This window comes from Schistocerca piceifrons, chromosome 1, assembly GCF_021461385.2.
Source record: "Schistocerca piceifrons isolate TAMUIC-IGC-003096 chromosome 1, iqSchPice1.1, whole genome shotgun sequence".
Lineage (NCBI taxonomy): Eukaryota > Metazoa > Arthropoda > Insecta > Orthoptera > Acrididae > Schistocerca > Schistocerca piceifrons.
The window spans coordinates 216,279,531-216,305,058 of record NC_060138.1 but is presented as its reverse complement, the minus strand read 5'-3'; the positions used below and the strand labels follow the sequence as shown (position 1 = coordinate 216,305,058).

Sequence of the window (25,528 nt, the reverse complement as noted above, 5' to 3'; positions counted from 1 at the left end):
TGTGGGGCCCTTGGTTCAATATATTAATCGTTCCTTCCGCATTTATGTTCGGTTTTAAGGAAGAAGAGAATATTAATTCTAGGAAACCAATTACTAGGAATATTTTTCTGTATTTGTCCGGTACTCTGATGAATCTGAAACAATTTTGGTAATGTTGAGATGCAAAGATATAAGTAGGCAATATTTATAAATGTATGACACAGAAAAATCTTTCTATACATGTTACTAGTTCAACTTTTAATCTATTTTCTAAGAAAACAAGAATTAAGAAAAAAATGTGAACAGTGTGTTTCGATTGTGTTCTTTCAGGTTTCTTCAAAAGCAAAGAAGCTGAAAAGATATGTACGAAGTTGGATCCTGACATTTGTACGATAGGCGCGAAAATCGAACTGAGGACGAATCTGATTGTTGTAAAGAAGAACTAGAAATCAATTATGACTTTTAATTTTCCTTCCAATCAGTCACCAGGCAATTACTTTAGGCAAGGTAATAAATATTTAAGATATTAAAAAAGAAGAAAAATTTATTTGCTAGTGTTTAATACAGTTATCACAAAGCGTTAATTTCAAGTCATTTCACGAATTAAGACCTTATGCTATTTTATTTGTCAAAATACACTAGTCCTCACGTTGCGTTTGTGGCAATAGAGATTGAAACGATGTAGAACTTGAGTAATCATTAGACGACACGAATTTCGGTCTTTTGAAATTGATAGGACGTTGCGAAGTTGAGTCTTATTGTATATGGTTTAATTCTTATTGGCCTACTTTTGTATTTGTGAGGATAATACAGATATGAAAAGGGTCAAGAGTACCGTAGTATGAATGGAAGGTCGACCAACTTTGATAAGTGGCACATTTTCGGTACTGGTAGGCGGATTAATATTTCATTTGCGCTCATTCCAGTTATAAGTGAAGCAAGTGCTGATGATATTTTTAATTATAAAGAATTGCTGTAATTATGTCAGTCAAACATTTACTTGAGAATGTTTTTTATTTAAGATTTTAACACCCGGAAATGGTCGGAGTTTCTCCATGCCCATAAGACATAAATCTGTTGACAGTTTTACCTGCAATAACGCAGTCAGGATAAATATCTAAAAAGTGTTATGAAATTTTACTTACTAACATATTTTCGTAAAAATTTATAAGTTGTTTCCTGAAGAAGACACAAAAACATTGGCTTTGGCTGTGTGGTTATGGCGGTTTATGAGCTTGAAAGGTGACTATTGACTTGCTTTCTTGAGGCAATTTATTGTAAAACCTTAAATAATACAGAAATTGCACTCTCTTATAGATCCGATTTTCTACCTGTACAGTCCACAAATTTGCTGCTTTCAGTGTGTCAAAGAATCCAGTGTCTCAGTGGATAGCCTTTGATGTTCTAATTGCTTATGCATTAACAGCTATAATTACCTCACAGTTATAAACTAGGTAATTGTGAAACAGAGCAATGATCTGTTGCAACTTATTTCTTCTTGTACATGAATAATGGAAACAGAGCAATAATCTGCTGCAACTTATTTCTTCTTGTACATGAATAATGGATTCAGCTTTATGTCTTTTCAATAATTGGAAAAGTGTGAGTTGACAATGGTCTTTTACATAAATGGGCAGTAGCTGAATAATAAGAGCATCATAGTTCCTAATAATGTAATATTATTTGCCTTCTATGGTATTGAATACTGTGAGTTTAATATTCTAATTATTTTTGTATAAGTCCTCTGTAAGAGGCAAAAGAAAGAGGGAAACAGAATCACTGCTGGTAATATGTGACTGTTATTACTGCTAGCTTTAGGTCTGTTGCTTATATGCTTGCTTGTATTTTAAAAATAAGTATTCAAGTCATTCACACTAGAAAATTATGTGGTCCATTGTTGCCTGTTTGCTGTTCACTATCAGTAACTTCCTCATGACTAACATCTTGTTATTAACATTAATTATATTTCTAGTCTCTTTGTTGTCTTTTCTTGACCTTACCACCATATATCTTCAGAGAAGTTTAACTTAGGTCATGTGTGATCTGCCTATCCTCTCTCTCAACCTACCAATGCAAGATGTTTGCATTGTTGCTTAATGTAATAATGATCTGCCATGTGACATCATACATGTGTAGACAGAAAGAGAACAGAACATTGACAATATTTTTTTCTGTTTATATTAGTTTTTGGAATGTAGATTGTGGTGACAGACTGATCTGTAGCAAGTTCTAGGGTATGCTGGAAGGTGGAAGTTTGGTTGTGAGTTGGCTCTCATTTTTCAAAACAAGTATTGAGATTCCAACATTTACATCTCATATTACTTGGTCACCTAATTTTGAAAAGCAGTGGAAGAGTATGGGTCTACATAATTAGGACATAATAGAGTTTTCAGAATTTACTCAACATGTTATCAGTAGGCCTAGTCAGTCATTAAGACCTTTTACAGCAACCGTTTTGTATTTCTAATGTCATGTTACTCCAGATGCAGATCTTATTGATCACTTCTAAATATTTCTTTAAATTTCTTTCATCCATAATATGTACTGTTTTTCTTGGATATGGTAGGACTTTTTCTTCCAGGCATTACTTTTATAATATTTATTTGCTGTGCCCTCTCTGCTACCTTCCATGTAATGGCAGACCTACTTCTAAAAGCTTGTGAATGAACATCAAACTTTTCACTTGGCTGCTGTTGGCTCTTATCCACTATTTGGTAATTAGATAATCCTTTGTCCCAAATAGTGTTAAATGAATCATAATGTATTGTTCTATGGAAGTAACACTGGCAGAAGGGAAACAGAAATACATGTTAATGTTCGTACATAAAACGAAGCATATGTGTAATTACAAAGAAGGTCAGTGCTGACAGATGTGAGTACTACAAAACAATCAGTTTAATAAATAATGACGACAAAATTCTGACACATATTATTTACAGAATAATCGAAAGACATAGAGAAGCCAACATCAAGGATGATAAGTTTGGATTTCAGAGAAATGGAGGAACAATGGAGACAATAGTGTATGTTCAGCTTACCTTAGAATATAGATTATAGAAAGATAAACCTCTGTTTATAGCTTTTGTAGATTTACAGAAAGCTATTGATAATGTTGACTGGAAAAAACTATGTATTTGAAATATGGGATGAAATACAAGGACTGAAAGATTATCTAAAACATGTGCAGAAACAAGACTTCATTTATAAAAGCTGAACATCAAAGAGAAGCAATAATTGAGAGGAGGAGCCTGTCTTCAATGCTATTCAGTCTGTATATTAAGTGAGCAGTAAACAAAACCAAGGAGACATTTAGAAAAGGAGTTGATGTATAGGAAGAAGGAATAAAAACGTTGTGTTTTAACAACGACATTGTAATTCTGTCAGATATGGTGAAAAAGTGGAAGATAAGTTGAATGGAATGGCTAGTGACTTCAAAAGAAGCATAAGATGAATATCATCAAAAGTGAAACAAGAGTAAAGGAATACATTCAAATTAAATCAGACCATGCTAAGGAAATTAGAATAGGAAATGAGACACTAAAAGTAGTAGGCCTTGATCAGATTTGCTCTAAGAGTGATTGAACTGGAGAGGACAGAAAATTCGAGAAAAGCTTTTCTGAAAAAGGGTAATTTGCTAGCATTGAATACAAATTTAACACTAGAACAGTAAAAGGGGTCAGAAGACCCCTATAAATCTTTATTTCCACAATAATGAATTCCATTTTTAACATCTTTCCACCATACCTTTGTGACTTCTTGTTTCTTCTACTTTTGGCAACAGAGTAGTGCAATTCGATGAATTTTCGCAATTTCATGAAAATTTTATGATGTGTACTTAGAAAAATGGGAGGGGTCAACTGAGCTATGGTGTATCTCCTTTTTATAACGTTTCTGGTCTCATATTTACAAAAATACCTGCATTTCCTCTTGCTTTGGTCAACCATCACAGCTTCGAATGGTGATATACTTACTGTTGGAAAGTTTACTGGTGCTGAATGTTGTAATATAACTTTAAGGTGGAGTTTTATGTGTTGCTGTTGTTACATGTCTCAGTAGTTATTCCCCCCCCCCCTCCCCTCCCCCTGTAACAAGCATTTTCAATTGTTTTGCGTCAGTGTGGTCTTACTAATGAAACTATTTTGTGTGCTCTGGAGAACTTAGGTAGCGAATCAGAAAGTGACTCATCAGATTCAGATGGCAATTTTCTGTTAGAGACAACTGATAATGGAAATAGTGAGACTGAGGAGGAGTTACCATCGATAGATGACTCCCCATCTTATTTCAAACTACTGTCTCAGGAAGCAACTGGCATGATAGTGAAGCTGACTGTTAGAGATGGACCAGAATGGAAGACTGCTAATATGGAAGAAAGCCTGATCTGAAAGTGCTGAAGCAGAAAGGAGGCCCACTGCATGTGCCTCCACCGAGTGGGTCACTCCATCACCAGTGCCTTCTGACGTCCCCACTTATTTTTGATGAATCATTGGTGTATATCAAAACACAAAGGTTCAAATGCTTGGAATGAAATAAATAAATAATAATAATAAAATACTACTTGTACTGTATTTTGGAGGGATAAAGCAATGATTGGTATCATGTATGCTGCAGGTGATTTGTGTGCTAGAGCTGTTTCCATGAATGACCTTTGGTCATGCTCTTTGGGGGCCTAATTTTGTCAGGGATGAAATGACAAGAGACATATTCCACTAACTTACTATATTCCTCCACTTTGATGAGGATTCGTCCCAAGCTCAACGTATACCTGCTGACAAACCCACTCCTGTGTCTGAAATATGGAACAAGTGTGTGCAAAGCTGCCACCACTCTTACTGCCCTGGTGAAAATATTACAATTGAGCAGTTACTACAAGCTAAGTAAGCTGCAGTTTCATTCTGTTTATGCAAAACAAGAGTGACAGATAGGGACTCCAGTGTTGGGTAGCTGCAGACATAGCATCTAGTTACATTTGCAATGCCTTGCTGTACCATGCTAAGGAGGAAGGCCAACCAGACAACAACAGGTTATGTCTCTGAGTCGCTCATTTCCCTTTAGCAATTTACGTTCAATCCTCTGTTAAATTTTTTGTCTTGGACACGGAGATAAGGTGGTTTGTTATGGATTTTATATTGACTGTGGCACGCTTCCTTGATTGTGTTGACAAAGAACCCTGTTTACAGATGCAGACCATGCCTCCTGCTTTAATGGGTTAAATTACAGTGTTGTATGGAATGTCTGCCACATTCGTTCAGCCACACATCATATTAAGCCCTAAGTAAATCCCTGATAAAGTCATTCATTCATTCACTGATCATATGAAGGAAATCCTTTGGTGAGCATTCAGGGATTTGGATTGAGTCAAGTTGTACCGTAATTTTTATCACATGACATTTGCTTCTCAGTAAAGGCATCAACTGTGAAAAGTTTGAGATTATAATAATTACATCGATCTGGAGGGTTCAAAGTTCTTTCCTGGATGTATGACTGGTGAACTTGAGAACCCTATTGTTTTAATGTTTGCAGTGCTACTTTCTTTTCCATGCTGCCAATCTCTATTTTTTGGCCAGGTGTTTGAGCAGAGTGAAAACAAAACTCCCTGTAAATTACAGAATGGGTTATTTTACAAATTTTTGTTGCCAAATGAAGTGTGGGAAATGGACTAATGTGGTATTAAATTGACCAACATGAGGTCTGGTTTTGCAAAAAAGGGTTTATTTGCTTGAAAGTAATAAGAGTAATTAAAAAATAATTAGTGATTTGAAGAAAAATTATTGTCCGAATTTTCATAGTCTAAAGAAGAGTGGGCAGTGAGCAAATGAGGTATCAGAGTGACTAGTGAGAGGTGTAGTAGTACAAAAAAATATTTAATTGCTTGAAAATAATCAGGGCAGCAGAGAAAAAATTAATTAGTGATTGGAGCTAAAATCAAGATGTTTGTGAGCAGCTGTTGTTAGCTATGTAAACGATGTACCAAAAAGTTTATCTCTTCAATTCCTACCTATTTTGTGCATAAAAAGTTACATTGGTGTGATATTTTACTGTCAAAACATTACTTCAAATCAAATTCTGAATTTAAGTCTTTTGTGAACAGAAAATGCCAGGAAAGCAAATGAGGTGTCAAAAAGTTTTTCTCTTCAATACTTAGCTATTTTGCATGAAAAAGTTGCGTTGGTGTGGTATTTGATTTTTAAAATGGCCGCCTTTGAATCAAATACTAAATTTAGGACATTTCGAGAATGGCAGACATGAAAAGACATACGAGGTGTCAAAAAAAGTTAATTTTCTCAAGGCCTAAATATTTTGTGTGTAGATCACATAACTAATGAGGAGGTATTGACTAAAACTGGGGAGAAGGGAAATTTGTGGCACAATTTGACTAGAAGAAGGGATCAGTTGGTAGGACATATTCTGTGGCATCAAGGGATCACCAATTTAACATTGGGTGGGGAATTGTAGGACACCTCTTGATAGGTCAGGGGTGCTCTACACAAAGGAAGCGGCTACTCGGGTAGCAGAGTACTTGTGGTGTGAACATGGGGGTTTTTTAGGCTAGGCAGTAGTGCGAGGTGTCCTGATGAACATTCACCAGTCGACGTGCAGGCAGGGAAATCAGGACATGTCAGTGTAAAGGCACTTCAGCTATCAGGATATTAGAAATAAATTTTCAGAGTGTTTGGAATGAAGTTCCTGAATTTTCTGCCCTCCAGGAAGCATGTGGCGCGCAAATTATTCTCGGGACAGAGACCTGGCTGAACCGTGAGATAGGAAGTTCTGAAATATTTAGTGAGGGTTGGAACGTGTATCGGGAAGACAGATTAGACGCCGTAGGAGGTGGTGTCTTTATTGCAGTTGACAAAAATATTGTGTCTACTGAGGTCTAAGTAGAGTGTGATTGTGAAGTTATCTGGACATATTTAACAGGGCTAGGGGAAATAAAGTTAATTGTGGGGTGTTATTACCGACCACCAGGTTCCACCATGACAGTTCTAGAATCATTCAAAGGGAGTCTACATTCTGTATCGCAGAAGTACCCGGATCATGCTATATTAGTCGGAGGCAACTTCAATCTACCTTGTATTTATAACCCTGTATTCACCTGACCAAAAGTCTTGTTCCTCCTGCCACCGAACTTCACTAATTCTCACTATAGCTAACTTTAACCTATCCATTTCCCTATATAAATTTTCTAACCTACCTGCCCGATTAAGGGATCTGACGTTCCATTCCGATCCGTAAAATGCCAGTTTTCTTTTTCCTGATAACAACGTCCTATTGAGTAGTCCCCGCCCGGAGATTCGAATGGGGGACTATTTTACCTCCAGAATATTTTACCCAAGAGGATGCCATCATCATTTAATCATACAGTAAAGCTGCATGCCCTCGGGAAAAATTACGGCTGTAGTTTCCCCTTGCTTTCAGCCGTTCGCAGTACCAGAACAGCAAGGCCATTTTGGTTAGTGTTACAAGGCCAGATCAGTCAATCATCCAGACTGTTGCCCCTGCAACTACTGAAAAGGCTGCTGCCTCTCTTCAGGAACCACATGTTTGTCTGGCCTCTCAATAGATACCCCTCCATTGTGGTTGCACCTACGGTATGGCCATCTGTATCGCTGAGGCGCGCAAGCCTCCCCACCAACGGCAAGGTCCATGGTTCATGGGGGGGATGTAAGACTTACAATTTGAAATAATCAAATATTTTTAACAGTAGATTTGCTACAGTCATTTCATAACAATTGCACAGCGAAAAATGTGCAAATCCAAAACATATGGTCTTTTATTTTTTATGCTTCAAATAAGAAGTTTTCTGAAAAACCGCTTTAGCAACTTTGTTTTGTTTACATGCAGTATATCCTTGCAGCAGTGCAGGAGATGACTTGACTTCGAGCTTTCTGTGAATCAAACCTAGATTTGGACGCAATTCTCTGCGTGACACAGTGATGTTGGTCGTAAAGAGACCACAACAAAGAATTGGGGCAATGAGTCTCAACATTGCATCACAGTGCTTACTAAGCTTCATAAGAAGTGTGCTGTGACATGACCTCATTGTGTATGTAATGGAGGTTATTTTTCTTTTTTCTTTTATTTGTGCCACCTCTGCCAGCTTCCGATAATTACTGAATCACATAACTCATGATTCACATACAGTATTTACATTGGTTGTAAACATATTCCTTACATTACAATGTGCTTCCATCATTGCCATGAGATGTCACTCTAGATGCCAAGTCTAATGGAACACATAACATTCATGCCTCAAGACAACTTTTCTGCCATGTGCTGCTTTCATCGCATAAGTTACACTATGTGGTCAAAAGTATCCGGACACCCTCAAAAACATACGTTTTTCATATTAGGTGCATTGTGCTGTCACCTACTGCCAGGTACTCCATATCAGCGACCTCAGTAGTCATTAAACATCGTGAGAGAGCAGAATGGGGCGCTCTGCGGAACTCATGAACTTCGAATGTGGTCAGGCGATTGGTTGTCACTTGTGTCATATGTCTGTACGTGAGATTTCCACACTCCTAAACATCCCTAGTTCCGTGTTTCCAATGTGATAGTGAAGTGGAAACATGAAGGGAAACGTACAGCACAAAAGCGCACAGGCCGACCTCGTCTGTTGACTGACAGACACCATCAACAGCTCAAGAGGATTGTACTGAGTAACAGGCAGACATCTATCCAGACCATCACACAGGAATTCCAAACTGCATCAGGATACACTGCAAGTACTATGACAGTTAGGCAGGAGGTGAGAAAACTTGAATTTCATGGTCGAGCGGCTGCTCATAAGCCACACATCACACCGGTAAATCCCAAATGACGCCTTGCTTGGTGTAAGGAGCATAAACATTGGGTGATTGAACAGTGGTAAAATGTTGTGTGGAGTGACGAATCATGGTACACAATGTGGCGATCTGATAGCATGGTGTGGGTATGGTGAATGTGTGATGAATGTCATCTGCCAGCGTGTGTTGTGCCAATAGTAAAATTAGAAGGCGGTGGTGTTATCATGTGGTCACACCTTGTTGTTTTGCGTGGCACTATCACAGCACAGGGCGACATTGATGTTTTAAGCAACTTGTTGCTTCCCACTGTTGAAGAGCAATTCGGGAATGGTGATTGCATCTTTCAATACGATTGAGCACCTGTTCATAATGCATGGCGTGTGGTGGAGTGGTTACACGACAATAACATCCCTGTAATGGAATGGCCTGGACAGAGTCCAGACCTGAATCCTATAGAACACCTTTGAGATGTTTTGGAACGCCGACTTTGTGCCAGGTCTCATCGACCGACATTGATACCTCTCCTCAGTGCAGCACTCCATGAAGAATGGGCTGCCCGTGCCCAAGAAACCTTCCAGCATTTGATTGAACATATGTCTGTGGGAGTGGAAGTTGTCATCAAGGCTAAGGGTGGGCCAACACCATGTTTAATTCCAGCATTACTGATGGAGGATGCCACAAACTTGTAAGTCATTTTCAGCCAGGTGTCTGGAGACTTTTGATCACATAATGTACATGAAAGTAATAATATTCACTTAATTAATGTTGTTCAGTGAATAATTCGTGGTCCATACACCAGTCAAGTCGTTTGGCCATATATACTTAATGCAACCCATGCTATGCCAGGCCGGGTTGCTTAATGTATATAATTTCAAGTTGCCTCTTTGTGTCTGTCTCTAGGTGCAGACTAATCTCAGAAACTACTGTAGGGATTTTGATCCAGTTTTCACTAATAGATATACAGATTCATGAGTACCTTTTTGTATATAATTTATAAATATTTTGTACAAGCTGCCTGAATTATGATGAATTAAAGCTATACATTAAGTAAAATGAAAATGGGTTGCAGATTTGCTTTCTTTTATGTGAAGAATATTTGAAGGAGTGCAGTATATGACTCAACTTTCAGCTTTCTGCTTTCCATGAGTCAAACGTAAATGCAAAAGTAATTCTCTGCATATGGTGGGAAAGATATTATTTGTTTTGACACTTTCAAAATATGACAATTTCAGGCAGCTAGATGCTGCTTCCCTCACATTAACATCCACAATCAGCGAATTCTTTGAACACTGGGCAGTGAGTTACTCAACTTTCAGATATTTTAATAAAAGATAACTGCCTCATGAGACGAGAGACATACAATTTGCAATTTTGGTAAACATTTTTGGTGTACAGTGATCAATAGATTATTATATTTTAATTAAAGTTCAGTCTTGATCACAACACTTACGTCTCAATGACATAGGTGACTGGTTTCGGTTATATTTATATAACCATCTTCAGACCCATGGCTTCCTTGGAGGATGGTAGTTGACTTAGTAGCAGCTGAGGAGAGCTCCGCCTACCATCCTCCAAAGAAGCCATGGGTCTGAAGATGGTTATATAAAAATAACCGAAACTGGTCACCTATGTTATTGAGACATAAGTGTTGTGATCAAGACTGAACTTTAGTTAAAATACATACAATTTGAAATAATAAAATATTTTTAACCAGTCGTTTGATAACAGTTTTCTGAAAAACCACTGTAGCAACTTTGATTTTTTTTTACGTGCAGTATATTATTTCAGCAGTGCAAGAGGTGATTCAACTTTGATTTTCTGCTTTCATTGAATCAAACCTATATTTAGACACGATTCTCTGTGTGACACTGTGAAGAAGTTGGCCATAAGGAGTTCATGACAAAGAATTGTGGCAATGAGTCTCAACAGCGCATCACAGTGCATACTAAGCTTCACAAGAAGCCAAGAAGCCACTTCTTGTGAAGTGTGCTGTAAGATGACGTAAATGTGTACATCATGCATATTATTTTTCTTTTTTCTTTTATTGTGCCACCTTAGCCAACCTCCAGTACATAGTAAATCACCAACACACACATAACTCATGATTCACATACAGTATTTACATTGGTTCCTTACATTACAGTGTGCTCCCATCATTGCTGTGAGATGCCAATCCAGATGCTCATTCTATACGGAACACGTAATATTCATGGCTCCAGTTTCCTTGCCATGCCCTGTTTACATCACATAAGCTATATGAAAGTGTTGATATTTGCTTACTTAATGTTTTTCTGGGAATAATTCGTGGTCCATATACCAGTCACGTCTTGCGGCCATAGAGAATTAATGCTATGTGTTTGAATCTGGGCCAAGTGGCTAGTTATATACAGACTCAAGTTTTCAGAAACTGCTGTAGGTATTTTATCTGGCAGCCAGAGACTGTGCTCATGTGTGTGTGAGTTGCTTTTGCATGAGAGTGAGTGAGTGAGTGTGTGTATGTGTGTGTGTGTGTGTGTGTGTGTGTGTGTGTTGCCTAATTGTGATGAAGGCCTGTTTGACTAAAAGCTTCATTTGACAGACTTTTAGTTGTTTCCATTGGCAACTCAGCTTCTCTCCTATATGGTGAGTAGCAACTATCCTTTTCATAATATTGTCATTTATAAATATTGTGTACAAATTGCCTGAATTATGATGAATAACAGTTAAGTTGTAAAAATGGTGTCACTCCCACCTAGTGAACACCAGTCATAGCTTGAGAGAGAAGCAGCGCCTTGAGGCAGCAGAAAGCATGACAGAATTTGCATTTGGTGTGATGGTCTAGTGCTCAGTCAGGGTTTCTGGATGATTGGCATACGTCAAGGATTTAAGATAGCTCCATAAGGAGAGCCACAGGAGACTAAATGTGCACATGTGCCAGCCACTGAAGATCACACCTCAAAGAGATGAGATGGTTGTGGAAGTGCCATGTGTGCTGTGGTGCTGTCTGTTGGATCCAGACCTTCCCCACATCCATTTCTTCAAGTTTGGGAAGAAAAAACTCCTCAATAATCTGGACATAACGTTCAGGAGTGACCACAGCTATCCTGTCATTCTTTGTGAAAAACCATGGGCTAATAATGCCAATTTGGGTTAATGTCCTCAAAATAGTCACACGTTCTGTATGCAGGAGCTGGTCCTGAAGTTCTCAGGGGTTCATGTCATTCCGATGTTGTATGGTTTGTTTATTCACGCATCCAGTCATGAGGTAGGTTTTTGTTCAAGGCATCACATGCATTTTTTTGTGAAACAAAATTGTGTGGATTAACTGTGTGAATGACTGCCAGTTTGTATGGATGAAATTTCAGGTCATCATGAAAAATTCACCTCCCAGTGCAGTTGCATGTTTGCATACAGATCACTTGGGGGAATTCAAAATCGCCAACCTTACTTTCTTGATGTTTTCTGGTGTTCTGGTAGTTCTGGAAGGTCCTGGTTTCTTTTCATACACACTATCAGTATCCATGAACATGTTCATACACATAAAAATCGATTTTTGATCAGGAACACAACCTGCAGCGCGTTGTTGAACAGTTCTCTGAATGCGCACTTGGTTGCGGTGAGTGAATGGCTGTTGGAAGAGTAAGTTGCCGCGGTGAACATGTGCTTCTCTCTCATCCACTGCATGATCGCTACTAAACTAACCTAAAAAAAAAGTTAGGTTCTGCCACTTCAAATGTGCTCAACCCCACACGGCAATAAGTAACTGCCACTGTGTCGTATGTATTTCAAATAAGTGAGTTCCTGTGCTGCACCCTGTACACACTGAGGTGATAAAAGTCTTGGAATACCTCCTAATATAGTGTTGGATATCCTTTTGCCTGGCAGAGTGCAGCAACACAACATGGCATTGACTCAAGAAATCAGAAGTCCCCTGCAGAAATATTGAGCCATGCTGCCTCTATAGCAGTCCACAACTGCGAAAGTGTTGCCACTGCAGGATGTCAACCATGAACTGACCTGTTGATTATGTCCCATAAGTGTTCGATGGGATTCATGGCCAGATCATTCGCTCGCATTGTCCAGAATGTCCTGCAAACCAGTTGTGAAAGTTGTGGACAGTTTGTGACCTGGCACATTGTCATCCATAAAAATTTCATTGTTGTATGGGAATATAAAGTCTCCAAGTAGCCAAAAACAGGTATTTACAGTTAACAATCAGTTCAGTTGGACCAGAGGACCTAGGCCATTCCATGTAAACACAGCCCACACCATTATTGAGCCATCACCAGCTTGGACAGTGCCTTGTTGACAGCTTGGGTCCGTTGCTTCACGCAGTCTGTGCCACACCCGAACCCTACTGTCAGCCCTTACCAACTGAAATCAGGGCTTATCTAACCAGGCCATGGTTTTCCTGTTGTCTGTGATGCAACCGATATGGTCAAGATCCCAGGAGAGGTGCTGCAGGTGATGTCATGCTGTTGGCAGAGGCACTCACATTGGTCATCTGCTGCCATAACTCAACAAACAGTGAGGCCATCGGATTGGGAAGAATGGGGAAGAAAATCAGCTGTGCCCTTTCAAGGGAACCATGAAAATGCCAGTTATTTGTTCATTAACAATATAATAAAATATTTAGCACTTCGTCTACAGGCCACGAGTGGCCTACCTGGACCATCCGACCGCCGTGTCATCCTCAGAGGAGGATGCGGATAGGAGGGGCATGGGGTCAGCACACCGCCCTCCCGGTCGTTATGATGGTATTCTTTAATGAAGCCACTACTATTCAGTCGAGTAGCTCCTCAATTGGCATCACGAGGCTGAGTGAATCCCGAAAAATGGCAACAGCGCATGGCAGAGGGATGGTCACCCATCCAAGTGCCGGCCACGCCCAACAGTGCTTAACTTCGGTGATCTCATGGGAACCAGTGTATCCACTGCAGCAAGGCCGTAGAATAAAATATTTAAATGGCAAAATATCACCTATTAATAACATCCAAGTTCAGTTCTTCAGCATCCTAATAAACTTTGTTATCTTCGTAGGCATTTTATATTTTAAACTAATGTCTGTTGGTGGTATATGAAATACTAAGAATGTGGAAAAGAATTGTTTGTGTTGATAATGCAAGTGGCATAAATAAGTTGATCATAAATGTACTTCTGTAAGGGCTGATAACTATTACTTAAGTCAGACATAGCACAGTTCATGTGGCTCTGTACAATATAGTCTATAATTTCAACAAAACCAGTAGAAACAAGGCAAGAAGGCAATATGTAAAGCAGAATGTCATATTGTTAAGAACTTGACAGGCATCTGCTGGTGGAAATTGAAGGAGTGGGTCAGCCAGGAGGAGCAAAATCCAGTGAGACAAGGAGGGGCTGGCAGTTACAAAACAGAGAGAGAGAGACTGGGATGGAGTGCAATATCAGAACAGGAAAGGAAGTGAGATATTGACGGGGTAATTAAATGAGAGGAAATGGTAGAAAGTTTGGGGCAATTGAGTGGAAATTGGTGGCCAAGGGTAGAGAGTTTTGGTGACTTAGGAGAGTGATTGTGTGAATGAAGAATGTGATGGAGAGAGAGTTCCAACTTGAAGAGGGCAGAAGAGCTGGTGCTTGGGGCAGGTAATTGAGTTTGCATTTTAACACAGTTTCTTGGTGGCCATTCAGACTGGAAGGCAGGAGGTTAGTTATCAATTCACATAGAACACTGCATGATAATTGTAGCATAGATAGTTTGTAGCATGGCAACTTTAACAAGTGACTCTTCTTTTGATTTAATATGAAATTCTTGTGACTGGATTACAATAGAAAGGTTTTTGTGGGATTGGCCTTGCACCTAGGTCATTCACAGAGGTGATTCGTGAGAGGCAGGATTGGGAGCAGATGTGGCATAGTGACAGAGTTGGATGTTACATAGGATAGGCAAATGAAGGAATACCTATTTGGGAGCTGCAAGCAGGATTTTGAGTAGGATATCTCACCTCAGATCTCAAGAAGTAGATGAAGTTCTGGCAAAGGGACTGGTTGAGTTTTTCATGGCCAGAGTGATGTTTGGGTAGCAGGAGGAGTATAGTTGATTATTGGTTCATACTGGTGGCTGGTTTGTTGGCAGTTCAAGAAGATATGGAGTTGGAAATCTTGTTTGTGGAGTAGTTGGACTGAATTCGACAGCTTGTAGAGTCTCTGGTAAGGTTGTCTTCATATTAAGATGACTCCTTTCTTCCCACTACAAACATGGTTCCCACAGGTGCCAAGAGTGTAGGAGAGCTTGTTTTGTTTACTGATCAGATGAACATTGCAATAAATAGCAAATTGAGTATAGTTTTAGAAAGATCAACTAATGATATTTTTTCACTAAAGTTTGAAAAGACGTACTGTATAATGTTCCATGCTTGTAAGAGGTTTCCCCTAGTATATATCTAAAATATAATAACAGCAGATAAAAGAGGCTGAAGTGTTAAATTCTTGGGATTTCAACTTGATAGTAAATTCAGTTTATTTTTCGACAGTCTCCTTTTAGACTTATACACTTTGTACAGTGCTGTTCTAATTTGTTGATCCCTTCTGAATAATAGGAATTGTCCAAGTCTACAAAATAGCTATTAGTTGCTGCAATCACCTCCTCGTTTGAATAAAATCGTTGTCCCGGCAGCCATTTCTTCAAATTGGGGAACAAACAGTAGTCCTAGGGAGCCAAGTCTGCAGAATAGGGGGGATGTGAAATGAGTTGGAATCCTATTTCCAATAATTTTGCGACCATAACTGCTGAGGTGTGTGCTGGTGCATTGTCATGATGGGAAAGGACTGTTTTGCATTTTTCTTGCAGCTCGGTTTTCAGACAGTCCAATAATGATGAATAATATTCACCTGTAATAGTTTTACCCTTTTCCAGATAGTCGATGAAGATTATCCCTTGCGAATCCCAAAAGACAGTCGCCATAACCTTTCTGGCCGAAGGAATGGTCTTCTCCTTTTTTGGTGCAGATTCTTCCTTGGTCTCAGGAGTATAGTAATGTATCCATGTTTCATTCACAGTGATGAAACGATGCTTAAAGTCCTGCGGATTCTTCCTGAACAACTGCGGACCATCCTTGCAAGACTTCACACGATTCAATCGCGGAATGCATCTTGCGGATAGCTTTCTCATGTCCAAATGTTTATGCAAAATATTATGTACCCATTCATTTGAGATGCCCACAGCACTAGCAATCTCACACACCTTCTCTTTAGTCTCCTGAGGATTTTGCATTTCATAAAGTAATGTTTAATCACCACACAAAATTTTTTTTCGTCCAATTTTTGACAGTCACTCGACTTCCTTGATTCACACGAATGCCAAACACAAAGAAATAGACTAATTTGGCTGAAACTTGGTGTGCATTCTTTCCAAAGACGCTACTAATTAAACATGACCTCAATATGTGCCATTGATGCCATCTGTCGGACTACTTATCCGAAACTATTCTGATGCTCTGTAACCACTGTGTATAAAATTTTGCACAGCCTTCAGTAGAAAAGACAAGACTGGGGGAGGTGTAGCAATTTTCACTGTGAATGAAAGTAATTTTAATGTTACTGATGTGAGTGCCTTCTGCTTGGAAGGAGTCTCAGAATTTGCTACAATGAACCTAAAATGGGGTAGAGATAACATAACAGTTATCGGTGTTTACAGGCCACCTGCAGCAAATACAGATACGTTTTTTTTGTTAATCTTTCTGACTTGCTTGTATATATAGACACAACATTTTCTGGGCCAAATGGTCTTGTAAATTTTATAGTTGCAGGGGATATAAATATAGATTTATTAACAAACAATGTCAGCACCAAAAAGTTACATCTCCTGTGTGATGAATTTAACCTGACCCCACTCATTCGGGAACCCACTAGAGAAATTGGCAATAGTAAAATGTGACTTGATAATATAATAACAAACATGACCTACCTACCCCACGACCAAACTGCATGGTAGCACATATAAAATGGTTTAAAAATAATAGCTTTTCGTATGATAGCTTTGCTGCTGCCTTCTATTACTGCTTTGATACCACATGCCCAGTTGTAATAACAAAAATGAAACAAACAAAAAAATATAAACAAAAATATTTGGGTAAATTGAAGCTAGAGAAAAATTAAAACGACTCCACAGTGCAATGCTGAATATTAGAGAGATTCCTGAGCTAAAGGAAGCCTTCAGAATATATCAAGCACACTATAAGGACTTACTCACACAGACCAGGAGCAACTATGTTGCAAATAAGCATCAAAACTTACACAACGTAACAGCTGGCACCTGGGCAGTCATAAACACTTTTAGAACCTGCAATGACAAATCCTGTATGGACTTTACTATTAACCACAATGGCATGCTCATTAAAGACCAAATGGAAATTGTAAATATTTTTAATCAATGTTTTTCTTCCATAGGGGAAGCCATAAATGACAAACATAAAAACATGCACTACAGTTTTAAGGTAATGCATGTGACCATAGTATATACGAGGGTTATTCCAAAAGTAAGGTCCGATTCGCCGTAACTATTGAAATTTGGCGCCAATGACAAAACACGCATGCGCGCCGACTCCCGGCAAGCCTTGCGCATCAAACGCCGCCATTCGCTTTGTTACTGTTGCTGAGTGTAGTTCACAGTGTCACTTTACAATGTTTAAGACAATTGATCAGCCCGCCGATTGTGAAGTAAGGGCAGTGATACGGTTTTTGTCTGCAAGAAACAATTCAGCGGCGGAAATCCATCGGCAGATTACTGAAGTGTACGGTCCTAACATAATGAGCGACAGTAAAGTGCGCAAGTGGGTGCGAGCTTTTAATGAAGGACGGGATAATGTGCACGATGAACCACGGTGTGGCCGACCATCAGTGATTTCAGACGATTTGGTCAATGCGGTTGACAAAAAAATTCGTGAAGATCGCCGATTCACTATTACAGACGTAGACATGCATTTTCCGAATGTGAGTAGAACAACTTTGTACAGAATTGTGTCTGAACATTTGAAGTTTCACAAATTGTGTGCCCGTTGGGTTCCCAGGCTGCTTACTGAGCCCCAACGAATGAAAAGAATGGCTTTTGCTCTTGATTTTTTGGAGCGATATCATAAGGAAGGTGACAGTCTTTTAGACAATGTTGTCACAGGGGATGAGACATGGGTTTCTCACATCACTCCAGAGTCTAAACGTCAGTCAATGCAATGGCGTCACACGTCATCGCCAGTCAAGGTCAAGGCAAAGCAGACAATCTCAACACGTAAGGTTATGGCAACTGTGTTCTGGGATAGATGTGGAGTATTGTTAGTCGACTTTATGGAGAGAGGAACAACGATTAATAAAGCCGCCTACTGCGCTACCCTGACTAAACTTCGACGTGCAATCCAGAATAAGCGACGTGGTCTTTTGTCGTCTGGAATCTTGTTGTTGCATGACAATGCCAGACCCCACACTGCAAATGAAACGCAAGCTCTGATCAAGAAATTTGGATGGGAACAGATGGACCATCCTCCTTACAGTCCGGACCTGGCGCCAAGTGATTTCCACCTGTTCCGTTACTTAAAGGAGTTTCTCGGCGGCAAGCGCTTCGACACAGATGATGAAGTGAAAGAAGCAGTTAAGGACTGGTTATCGTCACAGGCGGCCGATTTCTATAACATGGGCATTCAAAAGCTTGTTGAACGATGTGACAAATGTTTAAATAAGTATGGAAGTTATGTAGAAAAATAGATAAAGATGTAAGGAATGTAAATAAAACAATTGTTTTGAAAAAACATTTTAGTTTTGATTTTTTTTTTATAACCGGACCTTACTTTTGGAATAACCCTCGTATCTAGCCCCCACAAACTGTGCAGAAATAATGGACATCATTAGCTCTCTAAAACCCTCTAATTCAGCTGGGCGTGATGGCCTAAATATCAAAGTTTTAAAAGCCTGTAGCCAAAATGTCTCTGTACCTCTGTCTGTAGCAGTCAACAATATAATAGAATCTGGCGCCTTTCCAGACAGACTAAAAATAGCACAGGTAACACATGTTTTTAAAAAAGGTGACCATAACAAAATAGAAAACTACAGACCAGTCTCGATCCTTCCTGTCTTTTCCAAAATAGTTGAGAAAGTTATATACAACAGGATTATAAACTTTCTTAACAAACACAACCTGATGTTTGAAAATCAAAGTGGATTCCTAAAAGGTAAATCAGCTAGCACTGCAGCTGCTCAACTAATTGAAGAGATGTTAGGGGGTATCGAAAGCAAGGAACATGTGGCGGGTGTATGCCTAGACCTGGAAAAAGCCTTTGATTGTGTGAATGTTGACATCCTATTAGACAAGCTATGGAACATGGGCACTAGAGGCACTGCTTATGACCTAATAAAGTGTTATATGAGCAATAGAAAACAGTTTGTTCTGCTTAAAATGGAAAGTGGTGTCTACAAATCAGAGATCACATACATAAAATATGGCATGCTCCAGGGCTTGATGTTGGGTCCCCTTCTGTTCTTGATCAATGTAAATGATATTAAATACTGTACTATAAATTCAAAAGTTGTTCTGTATGCCGATGACACGTCCATTGTGTGTAAAAAGGAATCATGTAATGAACTAGATGCCAAGTGTAATAATGTGACAAAAGAAATTGTTCAGTTTTTTAATGAAAGCCACTTAAATGTAAGCACCAGTAAAACATGTTTGATGGAGTTTAACAAAAGTAGTTTTAATAATAAAATTAAATTATACGTTAGCAACAAATTGGTAAAGAAAGAGCCTAGTGTAAAATTCCTCGGCCTAACAATCCAAAGCAACCTGAAATGGGACACACATATTGGCTCCCTAGCAACTAAGTTGTCAAAAAATATATTTGCAATCAGTACTATTAGCACTGTAGTCCTAAAGACTGCATACCAAGCTCTTTTCTCCCCCCACTTGGTCTAGGGTATTGAAATTTGGGGGGCAACAACCAAAGCTAATCTAGATAAGCTACTCATTCTTCAAAAGAGGGGTGTGAGAATAATCTGTGGAGCAAAATATAGGGAATCTTGTCACAACTTGTTTCCAAAAACAAGGGTGTTAACTGTTATAAATACATACATTCTAAAAGCTATATTGCTTGTGAAAAGAGTGCAACCAAACACTTATTTGGATTTCCACCAGTACAATACTAGAAATAAAGAAAGATTTTACATCGGCAGCCACAGAACAGCACTTTACGAAAAGGGGCCTCAGTACGCAGGCATAAAATTAGCTAATGCACTGCCTAGTGCAGTCATGGCTTTTCCTACAATTAAACTGAAACATCAGCTTAAGAAACTTTTAGTAAAACACCCTTTCTACACCTTACAGGAATACCATACTTATATGAAGAGCAACAAATACTTTGTGATATTATGTAAATAGAAAGCAGTAAACATCTTATTGTAATTTTGTTGTAAATTAATGACGTATTCAGAAGAATGTGTCTTGTGTATTGTGCAAATAACTGTAATCATAACTGTTTCTTTGTACATGTGCAATGTACCATTCGATGTTGAATAAAGCTATTATTATTATTATTATTATTATTATTATCATCATCACTGCATCAGTCCTGTGGGGTTAGGATCCCATACTGTGCAGCAGTACTCCAAAAGAGGACAAGTGTGGTGTAGGGAGTCTCTTTGGTAGATAAGTGTTCCACCACTCAAACACAGTCTTTGGTTTGCCTTCCCCACAACATTTTCTGTGTGATTGTTCCAGTTTATGTTTTTTGTAATTGTAATCCCTAGGCATTTAATTGAATCGCGTCATTAAGTTCACACAGTTTATTGTGTAACTGAAATTTGATGGAATTTTTTAGTACTCATGTGGAGGACCTCACAATTTTTCTCTTTTTTGTGAAGAAATAATAAGCAGCCAATCACGTACAAGACAGAAGGTTTATTTAAAGCCCTTGACCATGGTTTCAACATCTGCTACTACATACAGGTACCCAGCTAACTACACAGTGAGCCTGAATAATTTTCGTATCCGTGACAAGTTACTATTGTTCCTGTATATACATCTTAACATGTATCCACTGTTAACCTGGTAAGGGTGTAACTAATATTCTTCTGAAGGAGACGTTTTTATAAATGATGAAACAATGGTCAAAGGGTTTAAATAAACCATCCATTTTGCAACTGATTAGCTGCTTATTACTTCCTCATGAAGATTTCTTTCTGTGGTTGCTGCTCCAGCAGTGTGATGTACAAAATTAAAAAAATTTTCTTTTTATTGTTCAGGGTCAATTGCCACTCTTTGCGTCATGAAGATATCTTATCTAAATCATTTCGTAATTCTTCTTTGGCCTTTTGATGAGTTTACCACAGGGTAAATGGCAGTATCATAGGCAAACAGTCTAAGAGGTCTGCTCAGATTGTCTACTAATTGTTTAGATTAAGAACAGTAGAAGGCCTTTAACAATTCCTTGGAGTACCACAGATATAACTCCAGTTTTACTAGATGATTTTCCATCAGTTACTGACAACTGTGACTTTTCTGACGAGAAATTTCGAATCCAGTCACACAGCGGTAATTATACTCTAATTGGCACACGATGTGATTAGAAGTCACTTATGAGGAACAGTGTTGAAAGCCTTCTGGAAATCTAGAACTATGTAATCGAATTCAGAGTCCATGTCTATAGCACTCATTACTAAGAGATAAAGAGCCAGTTTTGTTTCATAAAAATTATATTTTCTGAATCCGTGCTAGTTATGCGTCAATAGATGATTTCTTCAAGGTATTTCATAATGTTGAAACACATTATACAATCCAAAATCCTAATATGAATCAATATCAGTGATACGGGACTATAATTTAGTGGATTTAAACTATCTCATATCTTTTTATTAATGTGACCTGTGTAGCTTTCCAGTCTTTGGGTACAAATCTTTCGTCATGTGAGCAATTGTTTATGATAGCCAAAAATGGAGCTATTTCATCAGCATTGTCTGAAAGGAACCTAATTGGTACACAATCTGGACAAGTAGCCTTACCTTTATGAAGTGACTTAAGTTGATTTGCTTCAAGGAGGATATCAACTTGCAACTTAACTTGTGTTGGCAGCTGTTTGTGATTTAAATACTGTTTTGTTTTTGCTGCATCTTTTTGTGAAAGAATTTCTTGAGTGGTGTTGTCATCGCTGACATCACTGCTATCACACTGTTGAGGCATTGATGGTGTCTTGCCACTGCCATACTTTATATCTTTGGATTTTTTGCCAGATTTCGAGACAGAGTTTCTTTGTGGAAACTACGAAAACCCTCCCCCATTGAAGTTGGCTAAGTTTAAGGCATCTGTAAACCACTGACAGTCATGGAGATTTTGTGTTCTTTTAACTATAGTATTTGTCAAATATTGTGTGAAAAAATGGAATTAAAAATAACTGTGCACTTGCCACTCTCTTGCAATATTGTAGACAAGAAAAAATGAAGTTAAAAAAAAAACAATAAAAATAAACAACTTTAGTAAAAAGGTAATACAGATAGATACAATTAATGGAATATACAAAGTTTAAAGAATATGTACAATGTATGTAGAGTGTAACTATATGCCACTGCACTGACCAGCCAAAATCAATATTCAGTTCATAAACAGTTCCCTAACATGTAAGACTGGCTTTTGGTGTCATCTGAGTAGTACTTGGCTCGAGTAAGTAGACTGCATTACAGCCGGGGTTGGCCATCTGAATAGGGCACTGTAGACTGAGTGATAACATCACTTCATCCAAAGTTTCAAATAAATTAGAGAGCATCTTCTCTGGCAGTGATCACAATACCTTGACTGGTGAAGCTTGGTGACCATATTGATATCAAGACTGTTTGTGTCAAATACTCTCCTGAATGGGTCTCGAACATATGGCAACAAATGGACAGGTTTCTGTCAGGGGATGTAAAACTGTTGCATTGGTTGCATGATGATAAGAACCACCTCATCTGGAGGTGCTGATGGTTCTAGAGTATTTGTGTCACTGTAGTTGAAAGTCTCTGACTACCTGGAAGGAGATTCTGGACCTTTAAGGGGGCACTCCACAGGTAGGGGTGCCCAAACCAGCAGGGGAAGTTGCAGACAGTTTCCTTGCACTAGACCTTTGCTGGTAACCATCGTGTACTCTTGGCCATAGTGATGGTGCCTGACCAGAGCATCCAGTGCTTTGTGGCTGTGGTGCCAGGGGGCCACAAATGATGGAGGTGCAGTTGGTGTTCACATAACAGTTATGTGGAACACTTATTCCTACAAGGTGTACAAATTGAGAATTGTGGAGAGCATTTTGTCAGAGGTGGTAAATGAGTTTAAAACCCTCTGCATACCACTTCTGAAACTGTGCACCACGTGTGCAGCGTCATTGTTAGGCTCACTTTTAAAAGATGTCAGAAAGGGTAAGTGATTTCAAGGTCAGTTATCAGTTGGAATTCTACACTGTAGCAATAAAAGTGAAATTTCTGGATCATGCAAATGATGGCCATTTCCTCTTTTTCAGTCTATGTGTAATTCCATCTGCTGGGTTTAATGCTTCAGATATATGAAGCCTGTCTAAAAAGTATCTGACCTTTGGCCAGAAAAAATATTTTGAATACCTGACGGGGTTGGAACCCTAATCCCCTTCAAAGTAGGCCCATTGTGCTTGCATACACTTAGCCCACCGAGACACCTCTGAAAGTCTTCTTTTGGAATGGCATTCAGCTCTGTCATCATGTTCTGCATTATCTCTTCTCTACTCTCAAAATGGGATCCTTTCAGTGACGTCTTCAATTGTGGAAACAACCATAAGTTGCAAGGAGTCATGTCTGGGGAGGAGGGAGGTTGGCGAATGGCTGTAATTCCATGTTTGGTTAAGAAATTTTGGATCAAGTGGGATGAACGTGCGAGGGCATTGTCATGATGCAGTTGCCAGTTTTTCGCTGTCCACGTCTTGTCTTTTGCGCCGAACTGCGTCACGGAGTTGCTGGAGAACATCTTAATAGTATCCCTTTGTCACTGTTTGTCCTTCTGGTGCATATTTGAGATGCACAATTCCACGGACATCAAAGCAGACAGGCAGCATCACCTTGATTTTGCTTCGCACCTGCCACACTTTTTTCGGCCTTGGAGACTCGGGATGCTTCCATTGCGATGACTGTCTTTTGGTTTCTGGGTCGTACCCGTACACCCATGACTCATCTCCAGTTATCACGGTGTTCAGAAACCCAGGATCAGTGTTGGTAGTGTCCAGAAGGTCCTGTGCAATGTCAAAACGGAGGTCTTTTTGTTCCGGCAACAACAACTTGGGCACGAATTTCGCAGCCACTCAGTGCATGTTCAAATCATCATGCAAAATTGCATGTGCAGAATCTTTACTCACTCCAACCTCTTGGGCAATCTCCCGCACAGTCAAACGACGATCTGCCATCACCAAATTTTGCACCCTCTGAACAACAGCTGCACTCCGAGCAGTTTGGGGCCTGCCAGAACGTTGGTCACTCTCCGCTGATGTGCAGCCATTTTTGAATCGGTTGAACCACTCCTTAATTTGTGTTACACCCTTCGCATATTCTCCAAATATCTGCTGAATCTTATGAATTGTTTTGCTTTGAGAATCACCAAGCTTTTGACAAAATTTGATGCAGTATCTTTGCTCAACACGTTCAGTCATCATGAGAGAATCGATAATCCGACAAACACATTGCATAGCACCTCACTGAGTGACCGACAGGCAGCGACTGACACGCTGGAAGGCGGGGACAAAATTCACGCATGCACATAAAGGTCTCTTACTTTACTGTGTACAGTGGTGACGCGCTATCGTCTCTATTTTGGGCGGGAAAATCAAAGGTCGGAGACTTTTTAGACAGACCTCGTATATGCTGTGAGGTTCTCAAAGTTTGATCTGGTTCTCTATTAACAAGAACTTCTCCTATGCCGTAATCTGTTGTGTCAGCAGCTATTAGAGAGGGCTTGACATGGCTACACAAAACAAAGCCTAGTGTGGATTTTAATTTTAGTTTCAGTGTCTGAAAATCATTTCAGTAATTGACACACCCAGGAAATGGGTGAATATTTATGTATTTAGTACTTTGGTCATCTATAGAACAATGTACAAAACGGCAGTGGACTTAACTCTAGTCATTACAGAGAACAGTTTTCAAGATGGTATGTATTTCCACAAGTTAAACGTTACAAAAGTTACTGATCCATGCATTTATTGTAATTCAGTATTTAATTACTGAACAAAAACAGCAGTACTGTTGATATTCTGTAATAGATCTCTAGAAAGCATTAGTATTTAGTATACATTTTATATCATTTGGCAACTTATTGAATAGTTTAATTCCCATATAGCATGTACCTTTCTGTTACAAACTTTTATTGCCTGGGAGAAAATGTAAGTTATTTTTTAATCTAGTGTTGTGATTATGTAAGTCACAATTTTTTCTAATACTATTATCATTTCCAATTACATTTTTAAAATATGCATTAGTGTGTCAGGAATAGCATGATAGTGGTAGAACTTTCAGTGTTTTAAATATGACTGTCTAACTCTACTGCCTGTAATAATCCTAATGGCTCTTTTGGATTCTCAAGACCCCAGAGATGCTGGTGATTTTCCCCAGAATATGAGTCCGTCTTTTAAATGTGCATTAAAATGTGTGTAATAGGTAGACACTAGTACCTATGCATTTATGTATCCTTTTAGAGCCCTCAGAAGATACCAGCCTCCACTCAGCTTGGCATTAATATGTTCAAAATGCTTGTCCCATTTTAGGTCACTTTGCATCCAAATACCAAG

The 25,528-nt window shown here is 39.0% G+C and overlaps 1 protein-coding gene across 3 annotated transcripts in view; it reads left to right on the top strand.

The window, feature by feature from the left end:
* The first annotated feature begins 385 nt into the window (after positions 1-385).
* LOC124804498 (spermatogenesis-associated protein 22) overlaps positions 386-25,528 on the top strand; it is a 119,790-nt gene continuing 94,647 nt past the window's right edge. The window contains exons 1-2 of one of the 3 annotated variants that reach the window (XM_047264758.1): positions 779-869; positions 1,002-1,221. In XM_047264758.1, the coding sequence (XP_047120714.1) occupies positions 1,209-1,221 (13 nt within the window). In that variant the 5' untranslated portion in view covers positions 779-869; positions 1,002-1,208. Of the gene's footprint in view, positions 487-778; positions 870-917; positions 1,222-25,528 lie in introns of those variants that run through there. The other 2 variants (XM_047264757.1, XM_047264760.1) reach the window with 2 other exon arrangements.